We start from the raw sequence: 25509 nt of genomic DNA on the forward strand, positions 1-25509 counted from the left end.
GAAGATGTCGGAAACCTTTTTCGTGTCGGCAATTATTTTTGTTGTTCATTCCGAGTTTTCTGGAATCAAAAAATGCAATGAGATTGTTTTTTCATTCGGAATATAATTGCCTTGAATTGCCGTATGCGAGCTTGTAACCGAAAAAGGACGACGCATTCAAGCAATTAACCGAATGATTCTCAACCTCCAGTCGCACCCCAGAAACAGATCTAGTACACCAGCGGCCCCAAGCCGAGGTAAATTAACTCCTTGGAGGCAAAACCATATTTTAACATTATTTCTTTTCTTCGCTGCAGTGTTTCAAGATTCATACAATTTTGTTCGGGTGTGTATTTTGAAATCTCTCATTGCTTTTACAACTATTTTGCAAAACATTTTGTTAGAACAGGCGGTTTTTAGTCTTCAAAAATTTAGCCTTCAAAGGCTGCACCTATGTGATACACCATGTTAAATTTTAAGCGCTAAAAGTCATATCCTCTCATATAGAAACTTTATATTCCTCCCCTAATTGTACAGGATAACTTCCACCTTCCCAACTGGGATTTTATTAACGGTTTTATTCACAAACGTTTACTGTAATTGCGTAAAATTATGAACTTATTGCAGTTACGAAAAATCAAATACAGCGAAAGAATCAGCGAAATTTCGATTAACAATGCAGAGCACGGTTTTAATAACCGCAGGAAATTAAATACTAGAGCATGGAAATCAAAAAATATCAAGTGCTCAAACCATAGAAACAAAATATAAAAAGTAAAACGGTTGGATGGAATTATCGCTCAATTGTTAAATGTGTGAACCCAACATGGGGATCTTGTTTTGGTAAAGCTGTATTACTTTGGTGAAAACAATGCAAACATTTGCAACAGAGTGTTGACTGGAAAGTTTAATATTTGCAGGGAACAAAGGGTGATATTGTTTGAAATACGAACAATACGGTGAAATATTGAACACTTGTACTTGTGACGATAACAAGGTTTCGCATATTTACAAATTACGAGAGAATATTTGCAATGTAAAGTTCATCGAACATGTCATTATGCTGTTCATGCCCTACTACACAGTAGGATCGTCGGCCGGATGACGACATCCATGACGCAATAGATGAGAAAGACGACGAATCCTTGCATCCCGTTCACCAAGCTGTGAATGTACATGAAAACCTCGTTCGTGATTTCGTTTCCGATTCCTGAAACAAAGCAAGGATTTTTTAGCACAAATAAATAAACACTGGGAACTTCGTAACTCACCAGTGAAGAATGCCAAGCTCCAGGTTCCACCGAGCAGCAAGAAGAGGAAAATGAACGTTTTTGCCGCTCTCTTTGCATCTTCCTGATCAGGGTCATCTCCTCTGTTCCGCATCCTTCGGGAGGTTAAAGAAACAAACGACGTCTTTATGATGATAAGGAGGTTGATGAGAAGGACGAGAGCAAGAGGAGTGATGACGGAAGTGTAGAAAACCGGAGTGTTGGGAGCCAACCAGCATCTGTCGTACTTGGGAATTGGTGAAGTGTTGTTTTGATATTGGTGGCACGCTTCGTAATAAGGCTGTGGTTTCATGTAGACGCCAAAGTGGAATCCCACGGGTGCGGATATTCCCACAATCAAGACGGGAAGAAGCCACCCGAAGATCATAAAGTACTTGAGTCGATCTTTTGAATCCTGGGCTTGGAATTTGATTGGATTGGAGGTAGCCATGAAGAGTCGTATTCCCTCGATCAGAAACCACATTCCTAATGAATACCAGCACATTGATTAGGTTTAGATGTGGTATCTTGTTAGTTGGGCCAAGCACTTACCGCTGCAAAGCAAGAAAATATGGTTGCCTGCAGTGCCCACCATGCATGACTGATCATGCATGGCAAAGAGATCATGTGACAGATTGATCACGTGAAGAAGAAGGAGAGCCACCGCCAAGTTTGTTTGAACAGGAACTCTGTCACCTCTGCGTCGGTTACGATACAGCGTTACTATGGTGATGACCAGGAAGACAATGGATACAGATTCTGTAACGTAAGTGGTGATCTGGAAACACAAAGAACAGAAATATTACTTAGGGTTGGTGCAAACTACATGGCATGTTGGGAACACAACTCATACCTTCAAATGCTTTGGAATAGTTGTAGTTTTGACGGCCAGGAGGACGGTGAACATGGTGAGGTGGTTGCATTTGCACGTGACCTTTCCAGTTCCTGCATCCTTGGATGTGGAGCAACCACGATCCGAATATTCCTTCTTTTCTCGGTCGAAGAAGAGACAAAGTGGCGCCATCTTGTTGATTTTCTTTTTGTCATCGTTGATTTTCCTGCAGGTGGTTTCTTGTAAAGGAGAAGATAATGTGTAGCTTGCATTGCCCTGAAGTTCATCATCGTCAGTGGTTTTGTTATTGGGTTTGTTGACCTTTAACCCAATAATAACAACGAAGGTGGAATTTTTAGGAAGAATGTATTCGGTGTTGATGAGAGCATCACGGTTGGGAGATGATCCTTGAACCACTTGTGAGTAGTTTGTGTTGAAAACAAACGCAGAAGCTATGATTTGAGCCGACCCGTCTGTCTGTAATGTAAATTGGATGAGCGCTGAGCCAAGTTCCTGCATGGTGGTGAATTGCTTCTGCCCTTCTTTGATTTGAACGTGTTCAACGTACAAATGACCGTGGATGGTTTCGTTTGGCGGAAGATCAGATAGTGCAATACGTTTGATCAGATTTTCAATATTATTTACGTCATCGGCATTTTGAGGGTTGAAATTACTCGCTTTCATCATCAGGTCTGAAAATAATTACGTCGCTTAATTGCGGGTCTTATGCCTGATAGTGATGTACAATTGTTATCTAGCTTGGGTTTGGTTTTGTTGGTACCGGGTTAGAAGTGGTTGGATTGGAATAAGTCGCAGCATCGGTAGTTGGTGCTGAGGTCGTGGTCGTGAATGAACAAACCACAGTTATTAGAAAAATATAATGCAACCGTACATTACCCGCTTTTGAGCTATACAGTTAGACCTTCTTGTACAATAGTTTGTTGTCTGAGACAATTCATCCAAATAAGGGCCATAAAACGACATTACGTAACAGCAGGAAACTATGCAATCTGCAATGCCTCCATAACTTCCGATAACGTTAGCTTTCCTCTATATGAGGTCACAGACCGATCACCATATAAGGTAACGACATTTCTTACCTCCCACATTAAACTGAATCTCGGCACTTGAGTTGGCGCAATGTCGATGCATTTCCACTTTAAGGTAAAAACATTCATTGTTAAGGATTTCTGATTATCCGGAACACAGGTTATTTAATGCTGGTTTAAATGTTACCTGAGGTGTCGTCGGCAAAGCAAGGTGATATCTCAAAAATGTTTTGGTTGTCGTATTTTGATACTGTATGTAAAAAGAAAGGTTTGTTGCAAGAATGATTTGTATAAACTTGCTTGTATCAACTGAAAACTTACACAAGAAATTTTTCAACATTAAAGTGTAGTGCAGTTAGTGCTGTGAAGTATGTATAATACGCAACATTTAACTGTAATATTCCTAATGACATCTACAGACACTTATGTTGGGTCACTCTGTTAGGTCTGTTAAGCGTTTTACCCGATTATAATAAAATTACATTTGAATAGAAGAAAAAATGGGCGACCGTTTAACACAAAGGGACGCGGAAATTTGATTTAATACAAAGAAGTCGCGAACTCAAATGTTTAAAGAAGCCCTGATTTAAACAACAAAATATTATCGGTGAATCTGGATAATGGAAACTGATTCCATTCGTCCAAATTCTTCAAAGTACAATTTCCTGTGAAGAAATTTTTTGCCGTTTCCAGAGTCACGTTGGCAATACATTATACGAGAAAAAGAGCATGTAGTGTAACAGAACAATATTGCACATAGTACTTGCTGTTGCACTGTTTTCATAAGAAACTGACTGTTAAACATATATATTAGCACGAGGTTTCTCTCCCTGAAAACAGCGCCGTTACCGCATTTTATTTGTCACGTCACTTGCAGCAACTAAGGGAAGCGAGATCAAGCTTGTGCGAATAAAGTCGTTACAGTCAGTCTCTAACGAAAGCAGTGCACCAGCAAGTACTGTAGGTATAGACCAGAGACTGACCCGTCGCATTGAAGAAATTAAATATTGCACATATGCAAGGTTACACGTTTGAAAGCAACTTTATAAATTGTGTTAACACTATGTGCTTGGCCCACGTGGCACCGTTTACATGCAAGGGTTCTAATGAAAGTTTATAATTTACCTGCAACTTTAATCATGTTGAAGTCGTAGCATTTTCCGGTTATGTAGTTGTAACACCATCCTTTAAAGAAATTTAATTACAACAAATGACACAGAGACCCAAAACGCAAACTTGTTTTTGTTATGTTAGTTACAGTAAGTCAGTAGAAAACCTAAGTTTTGATACAAGTCGAGTTCAAGTATTTATTACCATTGTCCGTAGTGTCAGTTGTAATGGCGTATTCCTGATTTCCTGCTGCAGATAAAACAGTTTAATATAAAAACGTTACTAACTATTTGTTTATGAACATTATTATTTTATCATAACTTGGAGAATACATATACCTTGTTCAATGCATGATAGAACCTCAAACACCGCCTTGTAACCTTCCGTTGGGTTACCTTCCCCTAAAAAACGAATTTAAAATAAATAGTTTAACAATCCACATGAAATATAAACTTAGATTTTACTTTTTCCGGTGATCTTGAACTTTTGGTAGAGATTCTTGGAGATTTGATTCCATTTTTTGATGTGCTTAATAAGCAGTATTTTTCAAGGGAAGTATCTGCAATGTTTGTAAATTTTTCGTTATTGGAAATTAAGTGGAAGCTTTCTAAAATTGCGGTAAAACAAAATTTGTACTTGGGAACTTTAGTTTGAAAAAAGGATGGAACGCGTTTCGTTTTCTTATTCATACAAAAAAGTGAAGGCAAAATGCATACAAACCACCTCTAATAAACAAGTGCTTACAGTATTCAGCGATTTTGTATTGACTTGCGTTGTAACATTTTCCCTCGTGAAATGTGTACACACAATGATCTACATGAAAAGCACAAGTTACGTCACTGTGACGTTCTGTTGTTTCATAGCTTTATAATGAGAGATTATATGACGTCACAAATCAATTGTTGTATTCAATCGTTGAAAGTTTCCATGATGCGTTTTACGAATGCTTCAGGTTTTTTATGTTTCTCCGTAGAAATAAACGGAATACAAATAAATGTTTCCCAAGTAATGTTTTGAATACTTACTGTTAACAGGGTTGTATGTAATGTTAATCGCACTCAACGTGTTATCTGCAAATAAATCAAGTTGAAATATGAGGTATTTGTGTTTTTATTGGTGAGCATAGATACGTACTCTGTACGTTAATCGTTTCCCCACATGAGATTGGTGAATTTATGAAGGCCTTGCGATGTTTTACTTGAATATGTATTCCTTCAAATAAATCATCAACATATTCAAATGTAGACACAAATGTTTTTGAAACAAAAACTTACTTTCCGAACAAGCAGGAGGAAAAGTGAACAAAAATAATGGAAAAAAAATCCAAATTTGCGTCATTTTCCCCCCGGTTCCACTGATGAACTTACTCATTTAAACAATATTCTGCAAAGCATGTTTAAAATATAACTTTGTAAAACATTAATACCTGTTACAGAGACATTAAATTTACTACTAAAGATCACAGTTGATTCTCAACAGCTACTTGTGTAATTTTGCTGCGTTCTGTTTGTTTGTTTTTCTCTTCAAGTCATTTCTCATCAACTTGTGTCGTTTTTATGCGACTCCTTACAAACCTGAAGTTTGGTTTTAATTCTTACGTCTAAGTAGGTGAGAATCACTGATTTAAATACGAAATTACACTCTTTGTTCCAATAAATATATTTATGTGCTAACACCACCTGGTATCAATTGCCAACCTGTTAAACACATTTATTCACATCTGATGCCAACCTTTTAACTCCAAACTGTGACGTCACGCCGTGTTTTTACCTCCGTGGTGAAGAACGAACACAAATCGTCTCCACATTCCCAGCAACACAACAGGATGTGCTTCACCATCTCACTCCTATGTCCCTACCTTGGTCCGTATGTTTCTACTAACCCGAGTGCAAAACCTGTTTTGTTATAGGATTGCGAAAGGTTGTGAATACGATATCTGCGCATACTGGTTTTATAAATAGGCGGTTCTGTCTATTTTTCATGGAAATTACAAATATTATAATCACCGCTACGGTTCAATTTAGGGTCATAAAACACACATACGTTAAGAGTTGAAATAAATATCTCATAATGTAGCCATAAAATGTGAACATTCGTTTGTTGGTTGGAGTAAGCACTGATACGTATTGATTTTGAATGCCAGATTCAGCTCTACTTGTATTAAGTTTTGTACTAACATGCCCTTATCGGGTTTGTTTGGTCGCTGGCATCACCAAACAATTTTAATCAAACCACAAACTTAGAACGTTGGTTGAAAATTACATTGGACGATGTGGAAATATGGTTTTAACTTTACTTTGTGGAAAAACAAAGCACAGGGAATGACTTTGTGTGTAGGTGCTTTCCCTGTGTCGATACCGATGCGTCGTATTACAACAAACCTCCGTATCCTCGTCACGCATCGGTTGAGAGAGACGAGAAATCCCCGGCCCGCTGTACAAGCCAAGTGGGTGATTTGATCGTCACCAGATATTTATGTAAATTAGATACAGTTGTTTTCATTCTAACTACGTAGAACTCGGTTAATTCGGATACGATTTGTTCGATAAATTTATCCGGATTAGGCGATAATCCGGATTGTCCGAATACTTTGTTTCATGCCTAACATTTTTTCTCTGACCTATGTCATTAAATAAATATAAAGGCCAAAATTTTTCGTATAAGCAGCATTAGAACTGAAAAGCTTCTTGCACCACACCGGGATATTAACCCTGGTTATCGTGGGCACAAATCACGAACAGTTTGTCATCTTGGTGTGGGGCCGAATGCCAACTATCATTAAAAAGTAAGAGAGCGTATTTTTAGATCTAGGTCGATGTGAACTCAACCAAAAAGGCAGTTTCAATTTCGATATCTGTTTTTTTTTTTTTTTTTTTTTTTTTTTTTTTCTGGTTGCCCTGTAATGTATGGGCGTGGTGTTATAGCGACCCCTTGCGATTAGTAATTCGTTTACTTCCTGCAACGTTTGGTAACAGTGAAGGAGGTGTAGCTGCACGAACCAGTTAACCTTGTAACGAATTCTCTCATTGTATCGAATTAGCAATGGGGTTTTTTTTTTTCCGGATTGTAATTGCGTTGGATTGCATTATTTAAGCTAATAACAAGGAATGCATTTTACTCGGGGGAATAAGGAAGAGGGGGGCGGTTGCTCATCGTTTGAGTGACAAACACAAATACATGGTCGTCACCTTTACATTGGTCAGCAACAGGATGCACTTTCGTCATTGATTTTCCGGTTGCAGTAATCGCTGATAATCTTGATACCACATACGCTGACACAGAATTTTCTTTTTCTCTGATTCTAAATGCTATTTTTTTTAGATATGTAACAACGGCTCGAATGGGTTTGTTTGGTCGCAGGTATCACTAAACAATTTCAAATCACAAACCAAGAACTTTGGGTAAAAATTGCATTGGACGATGTGGAAAAATGCTTAGAACTTTACTTTGTGTGCAGGTGCTTTCCCTGTGTCGATACCGAGACGTCGTATTCTAACAAACCTCCGTATCCTCGTCACGCATCGGTTGAGAGAGACGAGAAATCCCCGACCCGCTGTACAAGCCAAGTGGGTGATTTGATCGTCACCAGATATTTATGTAAATTAGATACAGTTGTTGCCATTATAACCAGAGTAGAACTCGGTTAATTCGGATACGATTTGTGCCATAAATTTATCCGGATAAGACGATTCCCCGGATTGTCCGAATACTTTGTTTCATGCCCAACATTTTGTCTTTGACATATGTTATTTACCAAACTATCCGAATACGTTTTTTAAACCAGTTAACCTTGTAATCAAATCCATCATTTAAAAAAAATACTATTGCGTTAAAGCATTCGGTAAAATAATGGAATGCAAATATGTTTGGCAGTAAATTGTTGATGTCATGCATTTGTACCTTCAGATTTGTACGAATTTGGATAAACCGAGCTCTACTATACAGATGGTCATTTTGAGTGGGAAATATGTTATGGAGGTAATCCAAGTCTTCCGCGTATTGTTCTCCACCCCCTTAAACTTTCCATCGATTAAAACGCAATAACACAGCTGACGTAACATCCTAGGTGTTTTTGATATCCATGTTTTTCTTTTTAGTTTTCATGCTGACGTTCTATCGTAAATAGTTAAACGAATTTAAAGACCAAAATGTTTAGTATAAGCAGCATTACAACTGAAAAGCTTTTTACACCACACCGGGATATTAACCCTGGTTATCGTGGGCACAAATCAGGAACAGTTTGTCATCTTGATGTGGGGCCGAATGCCAACTATCATCAAAGAGTAAGAGTGCGTATTTTTAGGTTTAGGTCGATGTGAACTCAACGAAAAACGCAGTTTCATCTTCGATAACTGCTTGCTTTGTAATATATAGGCGTAGTGCTATAGCGACCCCTTGCGATCAGTAATTCCTTCCTGCAACCTTTGGTAACAGTGAAGGAGGTGTAGCTGCACGAACCAGTTAACCTTGTAACGAATTCCCTCATTGAATCGAATTAGCAATGGGGTTGTTTTATATTCGGATTGTAATTGCGTTGGATTGCAATATTCAAGGTTGTAACAAGGAATGTATTTTACTCAGGGAATAAGGAAGAGGGGGGCGGTTGCTCATCGTTTGAGTGGAAAACACAAGAAATGTTTAAAATATTATTTCCATTATATTATAGCGAGCTTTTATATCGTCTTCCGACCAATAACCCACAAACTCACTTCTCAACGGCCTTTCTTTGTCCAATACATGGTCGTCACCTTTGCATTGGTCAGCAACAAGATGCACTTTATTGTTCATTGTGGTATGATTTCTTGTTGTAGGTGAGTACTAGTCGTGAAAAGATTATCCGTTTTAATCTGGTACGTCCACAAATTACTTGAAGTGTTTCAGAAATTTTCCCGTCAACATCAAACTTGAAATTGATATTCCTTAATTATACAACAAAACAATTATGGTAGATGTCAATGCTCATGTAACACTGCTGCAACGACATCTATTTAACAATAAAATGTTTTTACTTCATGAAATCCACCTAACCAGCAACACTTCTTTCGCGTGACACAAGTTAACCTTTAATTCAATTTTAAATGTTACTAGAACAACTTTGTGTCCACGCTTCTGGTTTTAGAAAACACGTTTCGCTTTATATTAAAGCATCTTCAGTTCTACAAACAAAATAAACAGAAAAGAGGTAGTTAAATGCTGAAATGATAAAACGTAGAACTGAAGATGTTTTAATAAAAAGCGAAACATGTTTTCTAAAACCAGAAGCGTGGACACAAAGTCGTTGTAGCAACATTAAAAAAAATCACATATATTTAAATGTTTAACGTTGACCGCAGACATTGGAAAGAAATACATGGCAATAAAGTGTGGGAAAGTTGTTGGGTTTAAATTGAATTAAAAAATGATGCCTGCACAGACAGGCGAACTGTATATGTCGTAAAAACTTGAAACAGACAGACGACTTAGGATTATTTATAATATTTTGTACCAATCCGTTGCTGAGTCTCTGTTAATCATAGGGACTATACAGGCGATTCGAAGAAATCAAATTCTCATTTCTCGAAACATTTGCCGTTGATATCAGAGATGGCCTGGGGTCGTTAGTTTAAAACCTCAACGGGGATCTTAAAAAAATGTTGATCCTGCTTGGTTGCAATGCCTGCGATGCAAATAAACCTTTGTGGAAATATACAAATGGTTGTGCTGTTGAATACTTCTTTGTCATATTTGTTGGTTCAAAGAGTTCATAAACAGAAAATGGGTGGCATAGAAATGCGTAGAGGCAACGTAACGTTAGAAGTTTAACTCACCTGCCAGTGTGTTTTGTAATTTATCACTATGGGTAACAAAGCTATACTGCGAAACAATCCGAACATCCGCTTAATACCATATTTGGTGCGTCTCCGTGTGCCTTTGCTAAAGCGTTTAAACTTAATTTCGTTCTAACCTAGACTTACTGTTGTTGCAGCAAATCTTTGTTAGTTTACATGTCGTTTCCTCAAGGTCTGCCCTTTTTCTCGTGATAAGAAAATAAACGTTTTGTTCCCTTTTATATTTTTACTAAAGGCACATATACGCTACACTGGTTTTAAGCAGGTCCTACGAGCCTAGGTCGCAAATAATCTTTTGTTGACAGTTTCTTAACATGGAAGGCACAAATAAAGTATATTTAGAAGTAAAAGGTAAAGAGGAAAGGTCAAATGCCACTAATAGTTTGTCGGAAAACGCTTTTGTTGAAGACTTAAGTACATATGTTGAGATGTTACGCCAAAAAAATGATAGAGAATATAAGGTGTGTAGTTCATTTTTTTATAAATTATATGATTACACCTAAAACGTATACATACATCATTATCGGTCTACTTATGATATAAGGGTTAAATAAGGCTACTTTTAACGATGTGAACCCTTCCAACATGAGTGATTTTATAGATGTCTTATTTGGTTTAAAAAAAATACACAAAAACTTCCTATTTAACACACGAAGCAATTTAAATGTAGCCCGTGTCCATTTGAAAAGTTAAAACATTTAAAAACACTGTTTTTATTAGTGTTTGGTCAACTTCGCCATGGAAACAAAAGTGTCAATATGTTTCAAAATCTACAAGCATGTCACAGGTTGGCCTATATGCGATCTGAGCATGGCATTAAATATTCTGATATTTTGATTGTTAAAATTAAGTGTTTCTTTAATTGATACATTGCTGTGGTGTTTTAACTGTTTTATTTTACAGAATACTTTCGAAAACGGAAATGATTTTGAAACTAAGTCTATGATCGAAACGTCTGCTGCAATGAAAAGTCTAAACCAAGGAAACCTCGTTGATGACATCACTCCATATATCGAAATGCTAAAGCAACAAATTGTTGAGGAAAACAAGGTATGAAGGCCAATTTTGAACTGTGCTGCTGGAATTGAGGCTTAAACAGATAACAGTATTTATAATTTTTGCTAATACATTATGCGTATCCTTATACACTTGGCGCATGCGTTGCAGAAACAAATGGACAGTGTTATGGCGAAACCACTGGAAGATTGCTTTGAGTTTTACAAAAAGCTCATGGAAGACGTGAGTAGGAAAAATGTTTAGTGTTTATTTGATATAAACTTGCATGGAATTTTGTTGACCTAAGACGTATTGCATTTTATTTTGCGCTACAGTTCATCCAATCGGTTCCAGAATTGAATGTTCAGGATATAAAAGAAAAACATGATGAGAACAGCAAGTTAACAACCTTAAAACTAATACGGGAAAATCCGATCAGCGAAGACTCGCCATACTTAAAAAAGTTCAAGAACAAAATCGTACCACAGTGTGAGGTATGGTTTGAAAATTAGGAGGATACTTTCATACAATAACTTTTAATCGAAGCAAGTACAAAGCTTTGTAATGAAAAGCTCTTGGTGTATTTTTGAATGTTGAAAAAAAACAAGTCTTTTGAAAAAGTAACAAAATGATGGCTTTAAATTATATGAATTAATGTTATTTTGCTTTCCTTGTTGGCTCTACGAATAAAATCGAACATTTTTAGACAAAAAATTAAAGCACGCACCACAGAACAATAAGCATTAAATGACATGTGTTTGGATAAATTAAATTTATCTGTCTGTGGGTCTTTGTGCTGTTTGAACATATATTTCAAAATATTATATAAAAAAACTAATCATGCATACCTGCTGCAGATATACATTGGTAGACAGATGGCCAGAGACTTTGCAAATGAATGGGCAAAAAACGTTAAAAAGGTCAGATCTAGCATAAAATTACTTGTTTTTAATGTGGCCATGTTTATCGTGATGTTACTGAATTGCATAAGTGGAGATTCGTGTGCCGGAAAACTCATGCTATTTCCTTTGCATTTTTTTACGGTAAAGTGTGTTAGTTTTTAATAGTGTTTAACGAGAAATTAGTTTTAACATTGGTTTATTGACTGCTGTCGTAAATTAATATGCATACAAACTAACATAGAAAGTATGTACAAAGTATTTTATTTATCGATGCAAAATTATCGAAATACAATTCGCAGGAAGGATATTTTGGAGTAGATCCGGTATCTATATTTTTCTCAAAGGAGGGGGAAAATTACATCAGGAACATTTGTATGAAGATTGTGGACAAAAATTCACAACGAGTAGCCATCGAAGAATTCATTGAAATCATGAACAACAAGTTTTATGAGGAGGTCGAACATCGAGAACGTCGTAAAAAAAGTGGCAAAATCGGCATTGCCGCCACAAGCGGTGCAGTTGCAGGGGGCTTGATGGTACTTACCCCTCCATTGGCAGCTGTAGCTGCTACTTCTGTGTTGGCCACTGAGTTAGCTGGAGGATTGATATCGGGGGGTCTTGGTGCTGCTGGTGCTACGTTAACCGCAGTCCCAACATGGTTTATGCAAAGATTTCATAAACCTGAGACAGATGTTCCTCCAAACTTAAGAGAATGCATGGATCCAGTATTAATGCAAAGTAACGAAACTCAGACGGCTGCGACTGAAAGTGATAATTCGCTTGAAATAGTTGAAAATCATTTTGAGGCAACGAAGAAAAGCGACATAGAACCGTTGCTTCCATAGACACAGTGTTGTAACAAGATATTTTGTTGTTGAAATAGTAACTTTTCTCCTGCTATGTATATGTGTTCAACGTATATATTGCGAAATATGTGGCTGTATCAATCATGTGACACTAAACTACGGTTTTCTGATATTGGCATTGTTGAAAAGGCTTCATTGATTTCTCTTTGAAACACAAGCATCATGAAATGTAAATATATGTGACATTACGTATCCATCGTCAATATATGACTCTAGCGCACAGGATCAATGTTACTGCAGTGTGACTTCCCAAATCGCACTTTTTCTTTTTTCTCGCGTAACCCGTTTCGCTTCATTAGTTTTGTATTGTTGTTTCTATAGTTTTGTATTTTTAACACGGACGTCTGTAAATAAACACGACCTTGCTCTTTTAATTTCGTTTCTAAAACACTTGACAAAGAACGACTTAAGCCCCGCAATCACTTTTTAAAAATTATTGAAAAAAAATTTTGCTCAAGTTCAGGTACCTATAACTTTATTTCTACAAACGCTAGACTAAAAATGTCAACACAAAATTGATAGGAAAATTCATACTCTTCACAATCATCGCTTTTCCAGTTCAATAACTCCATGTTTTCGTGTAGTTATACCTAAAAATGCAACCACCCCTACTAAAACAGCTTTCAAGCCATAGTACCCTTTATAAAAACGTCCATATCTCCCGAAATTGTGCGAATTTTAAAATAATTCGACTGTTGCCTGAATCAATGTGAACACCAAGACGCAATGAAGCGAAAAAAACGGATCGCTACATTTGAAATTTTTCAGCGACGGTACTGTCTAGTAAACTGAAATTTTAGAGAGTTATTTTGGTATAAGTTATATATATACTGTTAGTTGTTGCTTGTAAAAAGGCTTGTAAGCTTTGTTACACAGCTCAGACGTTTGCTAACTGATAGCAGATGAATTTGACAGCACTTCTAAAAAAAATTTTTTTGTTTGTTTCTTTATGTGTTCAACTGGTAGTGTATGTCAGCAAGTTGATGAAAAAAAAGGCATAACATCAATATATATTGATAATTGAATAGACAAGCCTTCTGTCAGTGCATATAAAGCTTTTCCATGAAATAACAGAGACAATGTATAAAAAAGACAAAGAAAAAATCAGCTGTATGAAATTGAAGCTACCCCATTTACTGGATGACGCCCACAGCCACGCCCACAACTGTTTGATTCTTGAACAAATTGCATGAAGAAATGAATTGCATATTTGCATGAATTCCATATATATATGATGCTTTGATACCAATTATGCATCAGGGATGTTACAGAGGTGACTGTAACATCACCAAATCACCATCATTGAACTTTTTGTGGATATGTTTTGGATATACCCTTCCAAAACCATTGGTTATTGTTATGCAGAGGAAAGAATTACTCAATGTTGGTTTATGTATTTGGCCATGCTTTAGAGATTATCATATTAGTCAATAATGTTTTGTTTCAATTGTGTTCAACGTAAATACAAAGCAAAACAAATTGTTATCTCCATATTTGCATGTAAATATATAGTCATTGTGATGTCATAGGATGCTAAAAAACACACCATTAGAAAGGTGAGACCTTCCTCTACAATTGTTATGCAGATCATTACCAGGTACAACTTACAGATAAAAAGTTATTAGGCAAGGTATGCAATGATACCAAACATTTTTTGGCTAATTTTTCCATACATCTGGATTTGCATGTAAATATATAGTCATTGTGACGTCATACAGCGAAAAAAAACACAACATCGGAAAGGTCAGACCTTCCTCCACAATTCTTACGAAGATCATTTCTAGCTACAACGTACAGATAATAAGTTATTAGACAAAGTATGCAGTGACATCACTAAAAATTTTCTGCTTATTTTTCCAAAAATTTGGTTTCAAACAACGTCAATTTACGAAAAAAGTTCAAATACAAAGGTACAACTTTGTTATGTTTATGTGAAACTACAGCCCTTGCGCCTTCCGTTGGTAAAAACCTCAAGTCGTTACACGCACTACAGCGTGAGATATGCGCGAAAGAAAAAAGGCGCTCTGCTGTCTGGCCAAAGCCAATATATTGGCTTGGTGGGGCTTAAAGGGTTAAATTACTTCCAAGACTTTTTGTTATCAACTTCAGGTGTCGTGTGTATATTTGTCATTTATATCATTTTTCATTTACCACAATTCTAGAAATATCGTATTTTTACATTTTTGTACTGAATACAAATACTTGGAGGGGAGAAAATTTTGCATGATTTGTGTGTTAAAGCAGAACGCCGTTGAAAACTCCTGCGACATGCGGCCTTGTGCTATAACTTAACCTTTATAACCCACAAGGGTTTTGCTTTTGTTTCGTCATTATACTAAACATACGTTGTTTATGGTTTTTTACTTTTTGCCCTTATGTGGCAATACAAATGAAAGTATTTATTACGCTATGTTCGTGTTTGCGACGTCGCAAAACTTCAATTGGAAACTGGACACGAGCATTCCCCCATACAATTTGTTTGCGCCTTTACTGAGTCACAGCAATAATAAAAAAAGTAATAAAAAAAACAGCAATAATAAAAAAAAAATGTTTTTTCATTCGGAATATAATTGCCTTGAATTGCCGTATGCGAGCTTGTAACCGAAAAAGGACGACGCATTCTAGCAATTAACCGAATGATTCTCAACCTCCAGTCGCACCCCAGAAACAGATCTCGTACACCAGCGGCTCCAAGCCGAGGTAAATTTACTTCTTGGAGGGCAAAACCATATTTTAACATTATTTCTTTGTTTCGCTGCAGTGTTTTTTGTTTCATACAATTTTGTTAGGGTATGTATTTTGAAATCTCTCATTGATTTTACAACTATTTTGCAAAATATTTTGTCAGAACAGGCGTTAAATTTAATCTTCAAAGGCTGCACCTATGTGATACACCATGTTAGATTTTAAGCGCTAAAAGTTATATCCTCCCATATAGAAATTTTATAATCCTCCCCTAATTGTACAGGATAACTTCCACCTTCCCAACTGGGATTTTATTAACGGTTTTATTCACAAACGTTTGCTGTAATTGCGTAAAATTATGAACTTATTGCAGTTACGAAAAATAAAATACAGCGAAAGAATCAGCGAAATTTCGATTAACAATGCAGAGCACGGTTTTAATAACCGCAGAAATTTAAATGCTAAAGCATGGAGATCACAAAATACTAAAGTGCTCAAACCATAGAAACAAAATATAAAAAGTAAAACGGTTGGATGGAATTATCGCTAAATTGTTAAATGTGTGAACCCGACATGGGGATTTTGTTTTGGTAAAGCTGTATTACTTTGGTCAAAACAATGCAAACATTTACAACAGAGTGTTGACTGGAAAGTTTAATATTTGCAGGGAACAAAGGGTGATATTGTTTGAAATACGAACAATACTGTGAAATATTGAACACTTGCACTTGTACCGATAACAAGGTTTCGCATATTTACAAATTACGAGAGAATATTTGCAATTTAAAGTTCATCGAACATGTCCTTATGCTGTTCATGCCCTACTACACGGTAGGATTGTCGATCGGATGACGTCATCCATGACGCAGTAGATCAGAAAGACGACGAATCCTTGCATCCCGTTCACCAAGCTGTGAATGTACATGAAAACCTCGTTCGAGATTTCGTTTCCGATTCCTGAAACACAGCAAGGATTTTTTAGCACAAATAAAGATACACTGGAACTTCGTAACTCACCAGTGAAGAATGCCAAGCTCCAGGTTCCACCGAGCAGCAAGAAGAGGAAAATGAACGTCTTTACAGCTCTCTTTGCACCTTCCTGATCAGGGTCATCTCCTCTGTTCCGCATCCTTCGGGAGGTTAAAGAAACAAACGACGTCTTTGAGATGATAAGGAGGTTAATGAGAAGGACGAGAGCAAGAGGAGTGATGACGGAAGTGTAGAAAACCGGAGTGTTGGGAGCCAACCAGCATCTGTCGTACTTGGGAATTGGTGAAGTGTTGTTTTGATATTGGTGGCACGCCTCGTAATAAGGCCGTGGTTTCATGTAGACGCCAAAGTGGAATCCCACAGGTGCGGATATTCCCACAATGACGACGGGAAGAAGCCACCCGAAGGTCATAAAGTACTTGAGTCGATCTTTTGAATCCTGGGCTTGGAATTTGATTGGATTGGAGGTAGCCATGAAGAGTCGTATTCCCTCGATCAGAAACCACATTCCTAATGAATACCAGCACATTGATTAGGATCAAAATGAGGTATCTTGTTAGTTGGGCCAAGCACTTACCGCTGCAAAGCAAGAAAATATGGTTGACTGCAGTGCCCACCATGCATGACTGATCATGCATGGTAAAGAGATCATGTGACAGATTGATCACGTGAAGAAGAAGGAGAGCCACCGCCAAGTTTGTTTGAACAGGAACTCTGTCACTTCTGCGTCGGTTACGATACAGCGTTACTATGGTGATGACCAGGAAGACAATGGATACAGATTCTGTGACGTAAGTGGTGATCTGGAAACACAAAGAACAGATACATTACTTAGGGTTGGTGCAAACTACATGGCATGTTGGGAACACAACTCATACCTTCAAATGCTTTGGAATAGTTGTAGTTTTGACGGCCAGGAGGACGGTGAACAAGGTGAGGTGGTTGCATTTGCACGTGACCTTCCCAGTTCCTGCATCCTGGGATGTGGAGCAACCATGATCCGAATATTCCTTCTTCATTCGGTCGAAGAAGAGACAAAGTGGCGCCATCTTGTTGATTTTCTTTTTGTCATCGTTGATTTTCCTGCAGGTGGTTTCTTGTATAGGTGAAGATAATGTGTAGCTTGCATTGCCCTGAAGTTCATCATCGTCAGTGGTTTTGTTATTGGGTTTGTTGACCTTTAGTCCAATAATAACAACGAAGGTGGAATTTTGAGGAACAATGTATTCGGTTTTGATGAGAGAATCACGGTTGGGAGATGATCCTTTAACCACTTGTGAGTAGTTTGTGTTGAATACAAACGCAGAAGCTACGATTTGAGACGACCCGTCTGTCTGTAATGTAAATTGGATAAGCGCTGAGCCAAGTTCCTGCATGGTGGTGAATTGCTTCTGCCCTTCTTTAATTTGAACCCGTTTAACGTACAAATGACCGTGGATGGATTCGTTTGGCGGAAGACCAGATAGTGCAATACGTTTGATCAGATTTTCAATATTATTTACGTCATCGGCATCTTGAGGGTTGAAATTATTCGCTTCCATCACCAGGTCTAAAAATAATTACTTCGCTTAATGTCGGGTCTTATGCCTTTTAGTGATGTACAATTGTTACCTGGCTTGGGGGTGGTGCCATCTATTACCATTGTTGTATTGACTAATGTTGTATCAACTAGACGGGTAGTTTCCAATGGTTGGTTGGTAGTTGTGAATAGTTGCAGGTGGTTAGATGTTTGTACCGGGTTAGACGCGGTTGGTTCGGTAAAACTCGCAGCATCGGTAGTTGGTACTGAGGTCATGGTTGTGGTTGACGTGGGGCAGAAACGAACCCGAATTTCAGTGTTATTTCCATCTGACGTCACATACGACACGAAGTTAAAAAAAACGGAAAGCGATTATATAATGTGATAGCGGTTTGTGTTTGTTGTCAATAGTTTTGGCAGTTTTACTCTCGTTACCTTGACACATTCTCCAGTAATGCTTTCCCACAGTTGAAGTCATATTGGTATTTGTGCTATCTTCACACCATCCTGGGAGTTTATTGAAGCAACTGCAGGTGAATGCCTGTGAATTCTTGGCACAAGTTTGAAGTTGAGATGCGATGTCGGAACAGTTGTCGGTTTGTAGAAAATGATGCCAGAGACCATAACTTTTTGTGCAAGCTACAAAATATGCAAAAGATGTTGTGGGATTTAATGTGTAAATTTAGTGCATGCGTTTAACGCAAGTATTTAAGAAAGAATTATCTTGTGTTTAATTGGTCGATTGAATTAAAAACGTAAGTTGATGCGTTTTGATGTTAACAGAAGCTTTGTGAGGTTGTCACATAACAATTATGGCTGTTTAAGATACCGAAGTTTACAACTAACCTGGCAGCCCACTTTGATGCTTGCAGTAGTTTCCCGCATGGCTACTGGATGCTGTAAATCAGCACAATGTTAAGTTATTTTTGTCAATAAGCAAGAAAATAAGTTTTGTGTTTTGCACTAAGTTTAGAGCAAGTAAGTTCTTTGTTGCTGAACTGCTGAATTTTTCGCGAGATTCAGCACAGGACGGGAATAAATTTAATTTTAGTAAACTTGCTAAGTTTAAAATATGCAATCAAACCCTTTATCGGTTCATTTAATGGAATGACTAAACTTTTGTTTATTTTGCCTCGAACAGAATTAAATGTCGCTACTTCCCTGACCTTGAATATGTGAGCAATCTTTACTCGTGTCGTAGGAAACTGTACACGTTGCATGATCTGCAATGAATAAAACATAGTAATTAGAAATACACGCAGGAAAGGGGTTTGAGCAAAGTTTTGTAACGAGAGAAAAAATTAAAATATTTTGCATAAAATTAACGGACTGCACTACACGTGGTACGCTTCGAGGAAATTTGGTTGTAACATGTAACACATAATTTCTGCTACCCCTACGTGAGGTCACATACCTTTCACCATATAAGGTAACGACGTTTCTTACCTCCCACATTAAACTGAATCTCGGCTCTTGAGTTGGCGCAATGTCGATGTATTTCCACTTTAAGGTAAAAACATTCATTGTTAAGGATTTCTGATTATCCGGAACACAGATTATTTAATGCTGGTTTAAATGTTACCTGTGGTGTCGTCGACAAAGCAAGGTGATATCTCAAATATGTTTTGGTTGTCGTTTTTTGATACTGTATGTAAAAGAGAAGGGGTTAGTTGTAGCAAGAATGACTGACATCAACCTTTTTTGCCAACTGAAAACTCACAGATGCATTTTCCAACATAACAACAGTACAGTAAGTACACAATATTTAACGGTAGAATTTTAACTAGGATTTAATAAAATTAACTTATTACATCTACAAACATGTATGTTGGGTCACTCTGTTAGGTCGGTTAAGCGTTTTACCCGATTATAATAAAATTACATTTGAATAGAACAAAAAATGAGCGACTGTTTAACACAAAGGGACGCCGAAATTTTATTCAAAACAAAGAAGTCGCGAACTCAAATGTTTAAAGAAGCCCTGATTTAAACAACAAAATATTACCGGTGAATCTGGAACACGGAAACTTATCCCTTTTCTCCAAATTATTCAAAGTACAATTTCCTGTGAAGAAATGTTTTCAACAATAAATTAATAATCAAGTTCGACCACTTATTGAATAAACGCTGTTACACGCAATGCGCTGACCACACGTTTGTCCACGTATTGCGTTTATATGAAATCATGCGAATAGAAGTTTAAGAAATACCTGCAAATTTAACCTTTTTGGAATCGTAGCATTTTCCGGTTGTGTAGTTGTAACACCATTCTGTTTCACATTTTAATTACAGCAGAGTGCAAACAGACTCAAATCGCCAACACATTTTTGTTATGTTAGTTACAGTAATTCTGCAGAAAACCTAAGTTTGGATACAAGTCGAGTTCAGGTATTTATTACCATTGTTCGTAGTTTCTGTTGTAATGGCGTATTCCTGATTTCCTGTCGGTAAATAGTACAGTTTAATATATAACCTTAGTTACTATTTATTTGTTTATAAACATAAGTTTATGTACTTATTACATAGAGAATACATTAATATATTACCTTGTTCAATGCATGGGAGAGCCTCAAACACCACCTTGTCACCTGTCCCTGGGTTAAAATCGAATGTTGTGAAAAAAAACACAGTAAACATGAAATGTAAACATAGATTTTACTTTTTAAGGTAGTCATGAACGTTTGGTAGAGATTCTTGGAGATTTCATTCCAATCATCGATGTTCTCAATATTGCAGTGTGATTCAGGTGAAGTATCTGCAAAGTTTTAAAGTTTCTTTGTTGTGGAGAATTAAGTGGCAGCTTTTTAAATTTACGGTAAAACTACCGATATTTGCGAGAAAATTTCTCTTTATGTGATAAAATAAATATAAAGTAGGTCTACTTGGAAACTTTAGTTTGAAAAACGAATGTAACGCGTTTCGTTTTCTTATTCATACAAAAAAGTGAAAACAAAATTCATACAAACCACCTCTAATAAACAAGTGCTTACTGTATTTAGCAGCAATTTTGTATTGACTTGCGTTGTAACATTTTCCCTCATGAAATGTGTATTGACAATACTCTGTATGAAAAACAGTTACGTCACTGTGACGTATTGTTGTTATATTTCGTAATAATGAGACATTATATGACGTCACACATCAATTGTTAAAATCAATCCGTTAAAGTTTCCATAATGAGTTTAATGAATGCTGCAGGTTTGTTTAAGTTTCTCGTTTTGAAATAAACGGAATACAAATGATTGTTTCACAAGTAATGTTTTGAATACTTACTGTCACTAGTGTTGTATGTAATGTCAATCGCATTCAACTTGTTATCTGCAAATAAATCAAGTTGAAATACGAGGTATTTGTGTTTTCATTGGTGAGCACAGATACGTACTCTGTACGTTAATCGTTTCCCCACATGAGATTGGTGGATTAATTTTGACTCTGTTCCCCGGTCCTATTAAAATTTGTATGCCTGTAAATAAATCATTAACATTTTCAAACGCCAAAAATAAATGTTTTTGAAATAAAAACTTACTTTCCGAACAAGCATGAGGTAAAGTTAACAAAAATAATGGAAATAAAATCCAAATTTGCGTCATTTCCCCCCGGTTCCACTGATGAACTTACTCATTTAAACTATATCTTGCAAAGCATGTTTATTATATATAACTTTGTAAATATTAATACCTATTATGGAGACATTAAATTTACTACTAAAGATCACAGTTGATTCTCAACAGCTACTTGTGTAATTTTGCTGCGTTCTGTTGGTTTGTTTTTCTCTTCAAGTCATTTCTCATCAACTTGTGTCGTTTTTATGCGACTCCTTACAAACTTGAATCTTTGCTTTTGATTCTTACGTCTAAGTAGGTGAGAATCACTGATTTAAATACGAAATTACAGTCTTTGTTCCAATAAATATTTTTATGTGCTAACACCACCTGGTACCAATTGCCAACCTGTTGAACACATTTATTTACATCTAATGCCAACGTTTTAACTCCAAACCGTGACGTCACGCCGTGTTTTTACCTCCGTGGTGAAGAACGAACACAAATCGTCTCCACATTCCCAGCAACACATCAGGATGTGTTTGGCCATCTCGCTCCTATGTCCGTACCTTGGTCCGTAAATTTCTACTAACCCGAGTGCAACACCTGCCTTGGTATAGGCTTGCAAAAGGTTGTGAAAACGATATCTGCACATACTGGTATTATAAATAGGCGGTCCTGCCTATTTTCTATGTAAATTAGAAACCTTATAATCACTGCTACGGTTTAATTTAAGAGCATCAAATTTATTATCAAAATTATTATATTTCAGCCAAGAAATGTGGGAATTGCTGGTGGAAAGCTGGTGCAGGAAATCAAGTACGGTATAGATAACACATTGTTTCATGTTTGATACAAAATTTCATATTATGAAAAAATACCCACAGAGAGTGGTTGACGATTAGTGACAGTGCGTCCTTTTATGTTGAAATGTGCTGAAATTTTAATGGAGGCAGAACGGCATCGCTTATTTCTGTGTTAAAACCAAACAATCGCGACATCAACGTTAGTTCCCAGGTAACAAATACACAACTTCATGGCCGACAATAAAAACAATGGAATATTTCTAACAGAAAGCAACCCTCAACAATCATGAATGCCGCCAACATTGCGCAAAAGTAAAGGACTTCATAATATGAATGACAAGTAAGACAGTGTGTTATCTTGCTCTCAAACCGTTGATCACAGCAGTCTCACTGAGAAACATGGTAGAAAATGACCGACAATTCCACATTAACATCCATCTGAAATCATGTATTGTCGCAAATACCATGGTTGGGACAAACATATGAGAGGTTTGTTGATTTGGGAAACAAGAGCATACATGTTTTTGACCACGTAATGGGCTTGGTTTGATAACTTGAATTACTACAGTGGTAAAACCGACGTCAGCATGAACAATATGCCCATGTTACGTCATCCAAGTACTTCAGAGGTGCAAGCAAAACACATCTCGTCAAACAAAACGCTGCGGTCAAACCATTTTTGAAAAACCCATGTTTGAAGAAATCTGAATTTCAATCAAGAAATCCTCGAGATCCTTTAGTACACCGGGATTCAAACCCACATTATTCGTAATCCTGTTCAGGTTTTCAGTTTGTTGTCGGGTGCCTCGGTTGATGTGGCCACAGTAAGGCTTTGTGTAACTGTCATCATTTACTGAACCGCTGATAATTGTTCCCTATTCCTTCTGCTGTCATCAGTGATGTAACATGGCATGCCACAGCACACATGTCACAAACTACTCATGCCACAGCACACATGTCACAAACCACTCATGCAACAGCACATATGTCACAAACTACTCATGCCGTTGCACGTATGTCACAAACTACTCATGCCACAGCACACATCTCACAAACTATTCATGCCACAGCACACATGTCACAAACCACTCATGCCACAGCACACATGTCACAAATCACTCAAGAAGTCACAGCAATCACAAAACGAATAAGGTTTATGAGACCTGTGACGTCATCGGTTTGATTTCAAAATTCATTTCTTGAAGATTTTTCAATGTAGGGATTTTGCAGATTTGTGTCAAACTACAGTAGAAGCGAACTCTGTGTCTTCATACGAGGACACAACGCAATACAAACAGCGCTCGACGTTTTAAGTCGGGTTGTCGCATTTAAATGCAAAAATAATCTCACTACACGGCGCCATAGACCCGAAATAGTTGGGAGACGACAAAAACAGTGGAATAAAAAATGCGGTGAAACGCTCGACGTTTGCAGGACAAAACCTGTCCAGCAACTCGAGCGTAATATTATATTGCCTCAAAACTGTGTATAAAATTGATGGAATTTTTGTTTTGTCTGCGATAACGCGATCAGATATTGGTTAATTCTAATGTTTGTTCGTTTAAGATATCGGGTTGACGGAAGCGGTTGGCATGTTATTTTATAGTCAGGCCGCACGAGATGGCGAGAGAGGGGTTGCAACCGCTGCGGCGCACCAGGGCTCCAATTCAATCCAGAGCAAGTTTTAATTTTTTTTGTCCCTTACAATATCGTATTTTGATTCTCGCCACCCAAGCATGAAAGTGATGCAGCGATTTTGACGTAATAATAAAAAACGAATCACCAAATACCGATAATATTACTGGAAACTCAGAATAGGTTTTGACTACCAGGTAACCTGATGGATGTTAAACTGTTCGTTCTTCTGGTGAAAAATAACAAACATCAACCATTCGTTAAAAACAGTTGTATCCCGCTGTGCTTTAGGTGTTGCGACCTTTTGTACGTTTCTCGTCGCGTAATTTCCTTGCCTTTGGGTTCGCTACTGTGTTTTTCTTTATTCTCTGTAGGAACAGTTTAGTATTCACTAAAACAACTTTCAGGCAACCCAACTTTAAGTCGAGGCCCCACAGGTTTGGAAATAATGATCCAGAAATCCCACGAATAAATAAAAGGAGAGATTTTATCCTCGCAAACGACGCGTTTTCTCCAGATCCATCTATAGCCATCGTGACATCACAATGCCAACACATCCCGATGTTCTGTCTCTCACGCACTTTACACCGCACATAAGTTCCCGGGAAACAAACTCGTGTAAATGAGTTCTGCAAACGTCCGAGCAGTCTGCGTAATTTCACATCACAAAAAGTAATTGAACTGTTGTTCTGTAAAAGCTAGTCTGAAAATTTTGACAAATATTGACTTATTCCTTGGTCTCTAATGCGACTTACGACAAACCTATTGACTTTTCCAGTGGGGAGTGATATAATATCGCCGTGGTGTAATTTATCGTTCATCGCATGTTTGTAATGTCAATATATTTAATATAAGCATGACAACGTTTGGCAAATTTCTATTAAAATAAATTTTAAACTTTGTATCTGAACTTTCTGTTCTGATTTTGCTGGAATTAATGTTATTTAATTCTTGTTACATGTTAGTAAAGGCAAAGTTTAGTGCGTATTTTATCTTATTGCAACTTGCTTCAAATAAATCCATCAAACGTGGAAACAAAAGGCTGTAAGTCGTCAATTATTTTCAGTGTTCAGTTTATGAAACCACCCGTGATTAAATTCAAATATTCAACGAAATAATGTGCTCGAAGTCTGTTTGATATTTCTGTGCGTTCTATAGGTTCTGTAGCAATCTATGCACAAAGTCTGACAACAATTTCAATAAAATTGATATAAAAAAATAGAAAACATTAAATTCTCACAATTAACCACAGAGTATTTGAATGCAGAAAGATGGGTGGGTTTGTCATCACCTTGTCACGTAGTTTTCCACGCTTGAGGAAAAAGGTAAACATCGGTTGGTGGCCACCACCCATGTATTTATAAGCCGAAAAAACTGAAGCTCTTACAAATTCTTCTTGTAACAAGAGAGAACGATTGCGATCATGGAGAAGATTTGTTTAAGCTTGTTGCTGATGCTCACGACCGTCTCTGCAGGTGAATATATTGTTATTTCTGCAGTGG

General features: G+C 37.1%; 2 protein-coding genes across 2 annotated transcripts; both read right to left on the minus strand.

Annotated features, from left to right (window-relative positions):
* Positions 1 to 1046: 1046 nt before the first annotated feature.
* LOC145889015 (adhesion G-protein coupled receptor G2-like) lies at positions 1047 to 9026 on the minus strand. Its single transcript, XM_082979890.1, has 10 exons — positions 8948 to 9026; positions 4577 to 4639; positions 4443 to 4487; positions 4254 to 4313; positions 3316 to 3378; positions 3180 to 3236; positions 2101 to 2771; positions 1800 to 2025; positions 1251 to 1733; positions 1047 to 1189 (listed from the first exon to the last, which is right to left on the minus strand). Exons 1-10 carry the CDS (start codon positions 9024 to 9026, stop codon positions 1047 to 1049), a joined length of 1890 nt encoding a protein of 629 aa, XP_082836016.1.
* A 7303-nt stretch (positions 9027 to 16329) lies between these two features.
* On the minus strand, positions 16330 to 22116 carry LOC145889018 (uncharacterized). Its single transcript, XM_082979892.1, has 19 exons — positions 22048 to 22116; positions 21851 to 21974; positions 21407 to 21487; positions 21015 to 21086; positions 20684 to 20779; positions 20571 to 20618; positions 20424 to 20465; positions 20235 to 20294; positions 20030 to 20089; positions 19607 to 19669; positions 19471 to 19527; positions 19191 to 19247; positions 18871 to 18921; positions 18460 to 18663; positions 18117 to 18353; positions 17384 to 18054; positions 17083 to 17308; positions 16533 to 17015; positions 16330 to 16472 (listed from the first exon to the last, which is right to left on the minus strand). The coding sequence occupies exons 1-19, from the start codon at positions 22114 to 22116 to the stop codon at positions 16330 to 16332; spliced, it is 2844 nt and encodes a 947-aa protein (XP_082836018.1).
* Positions 22117 to 25509: the final 3393 nt, after the last annotated feature.

Source organism: Ascidia mentula, chromosome 2, assembly GCF_947561715.1.
Source record: "Ascidia mentula chromosome 2, kaAscMent1.1, whole genome shotgun sequence".
NCBI lineage: Eukaryota > Metazoa > Chordata > Ascidiacea > Phlebobranchia > Ascidiidae > Ascidia > Ascidia mentula.

What these genes read in the sequence shown, in the direction of transcription:
- LOC145889015 (XM_082979890.1), bottom strand. Translation starts at nt 9,026, where the DNA reads ATGAACAATAAAGTGCATCTTGTTGCTGACCAATGCAAAGGTGACGAC. An exon ending in CAAAGAAAGGCCGTTGAGAA is followed by an intron (nt 4,640 to 8,947) that starts GTGAGTTTGTGG and finishes TTCGTTTTTTAG; the next exon opens with GGGAAGGTAACCCAACGGAA. An exon ending in TATTTTCTTGCTTTGCAGCG is followed by an intron (nt 1,734 to 1,799) that starts GTAAGTGCTTGG and finishes GGTATTCATTAG; the next exon opens with GAATGTGGTTTCTGATCGAG.
- LOC145889018 (XM_082979892.1), bottom strand. Translation starts at nt 22,116, where the DNA reads ATGGCCAAACACATCCTGATGTGTTGCTGGGAATGTGGAGACGATTTG. An exon ending in TCCGTGTTCCAGATTCACCG is followed by an intron (nt 19,670 to 20,029) that starts GTAATATTTTGT and finishes TTTTACATACAG; the next exon opens with TATCAAAAAACGACAACCAA. An exon ending in CTTTGTCGACGACACCACAG is followed by an intron (nt 19,528 to 19,606) that starts GTAACATTTAAA and finishes TTTACCTTAAAG; the next exon opens with TGGAAATACATCGACATTGC.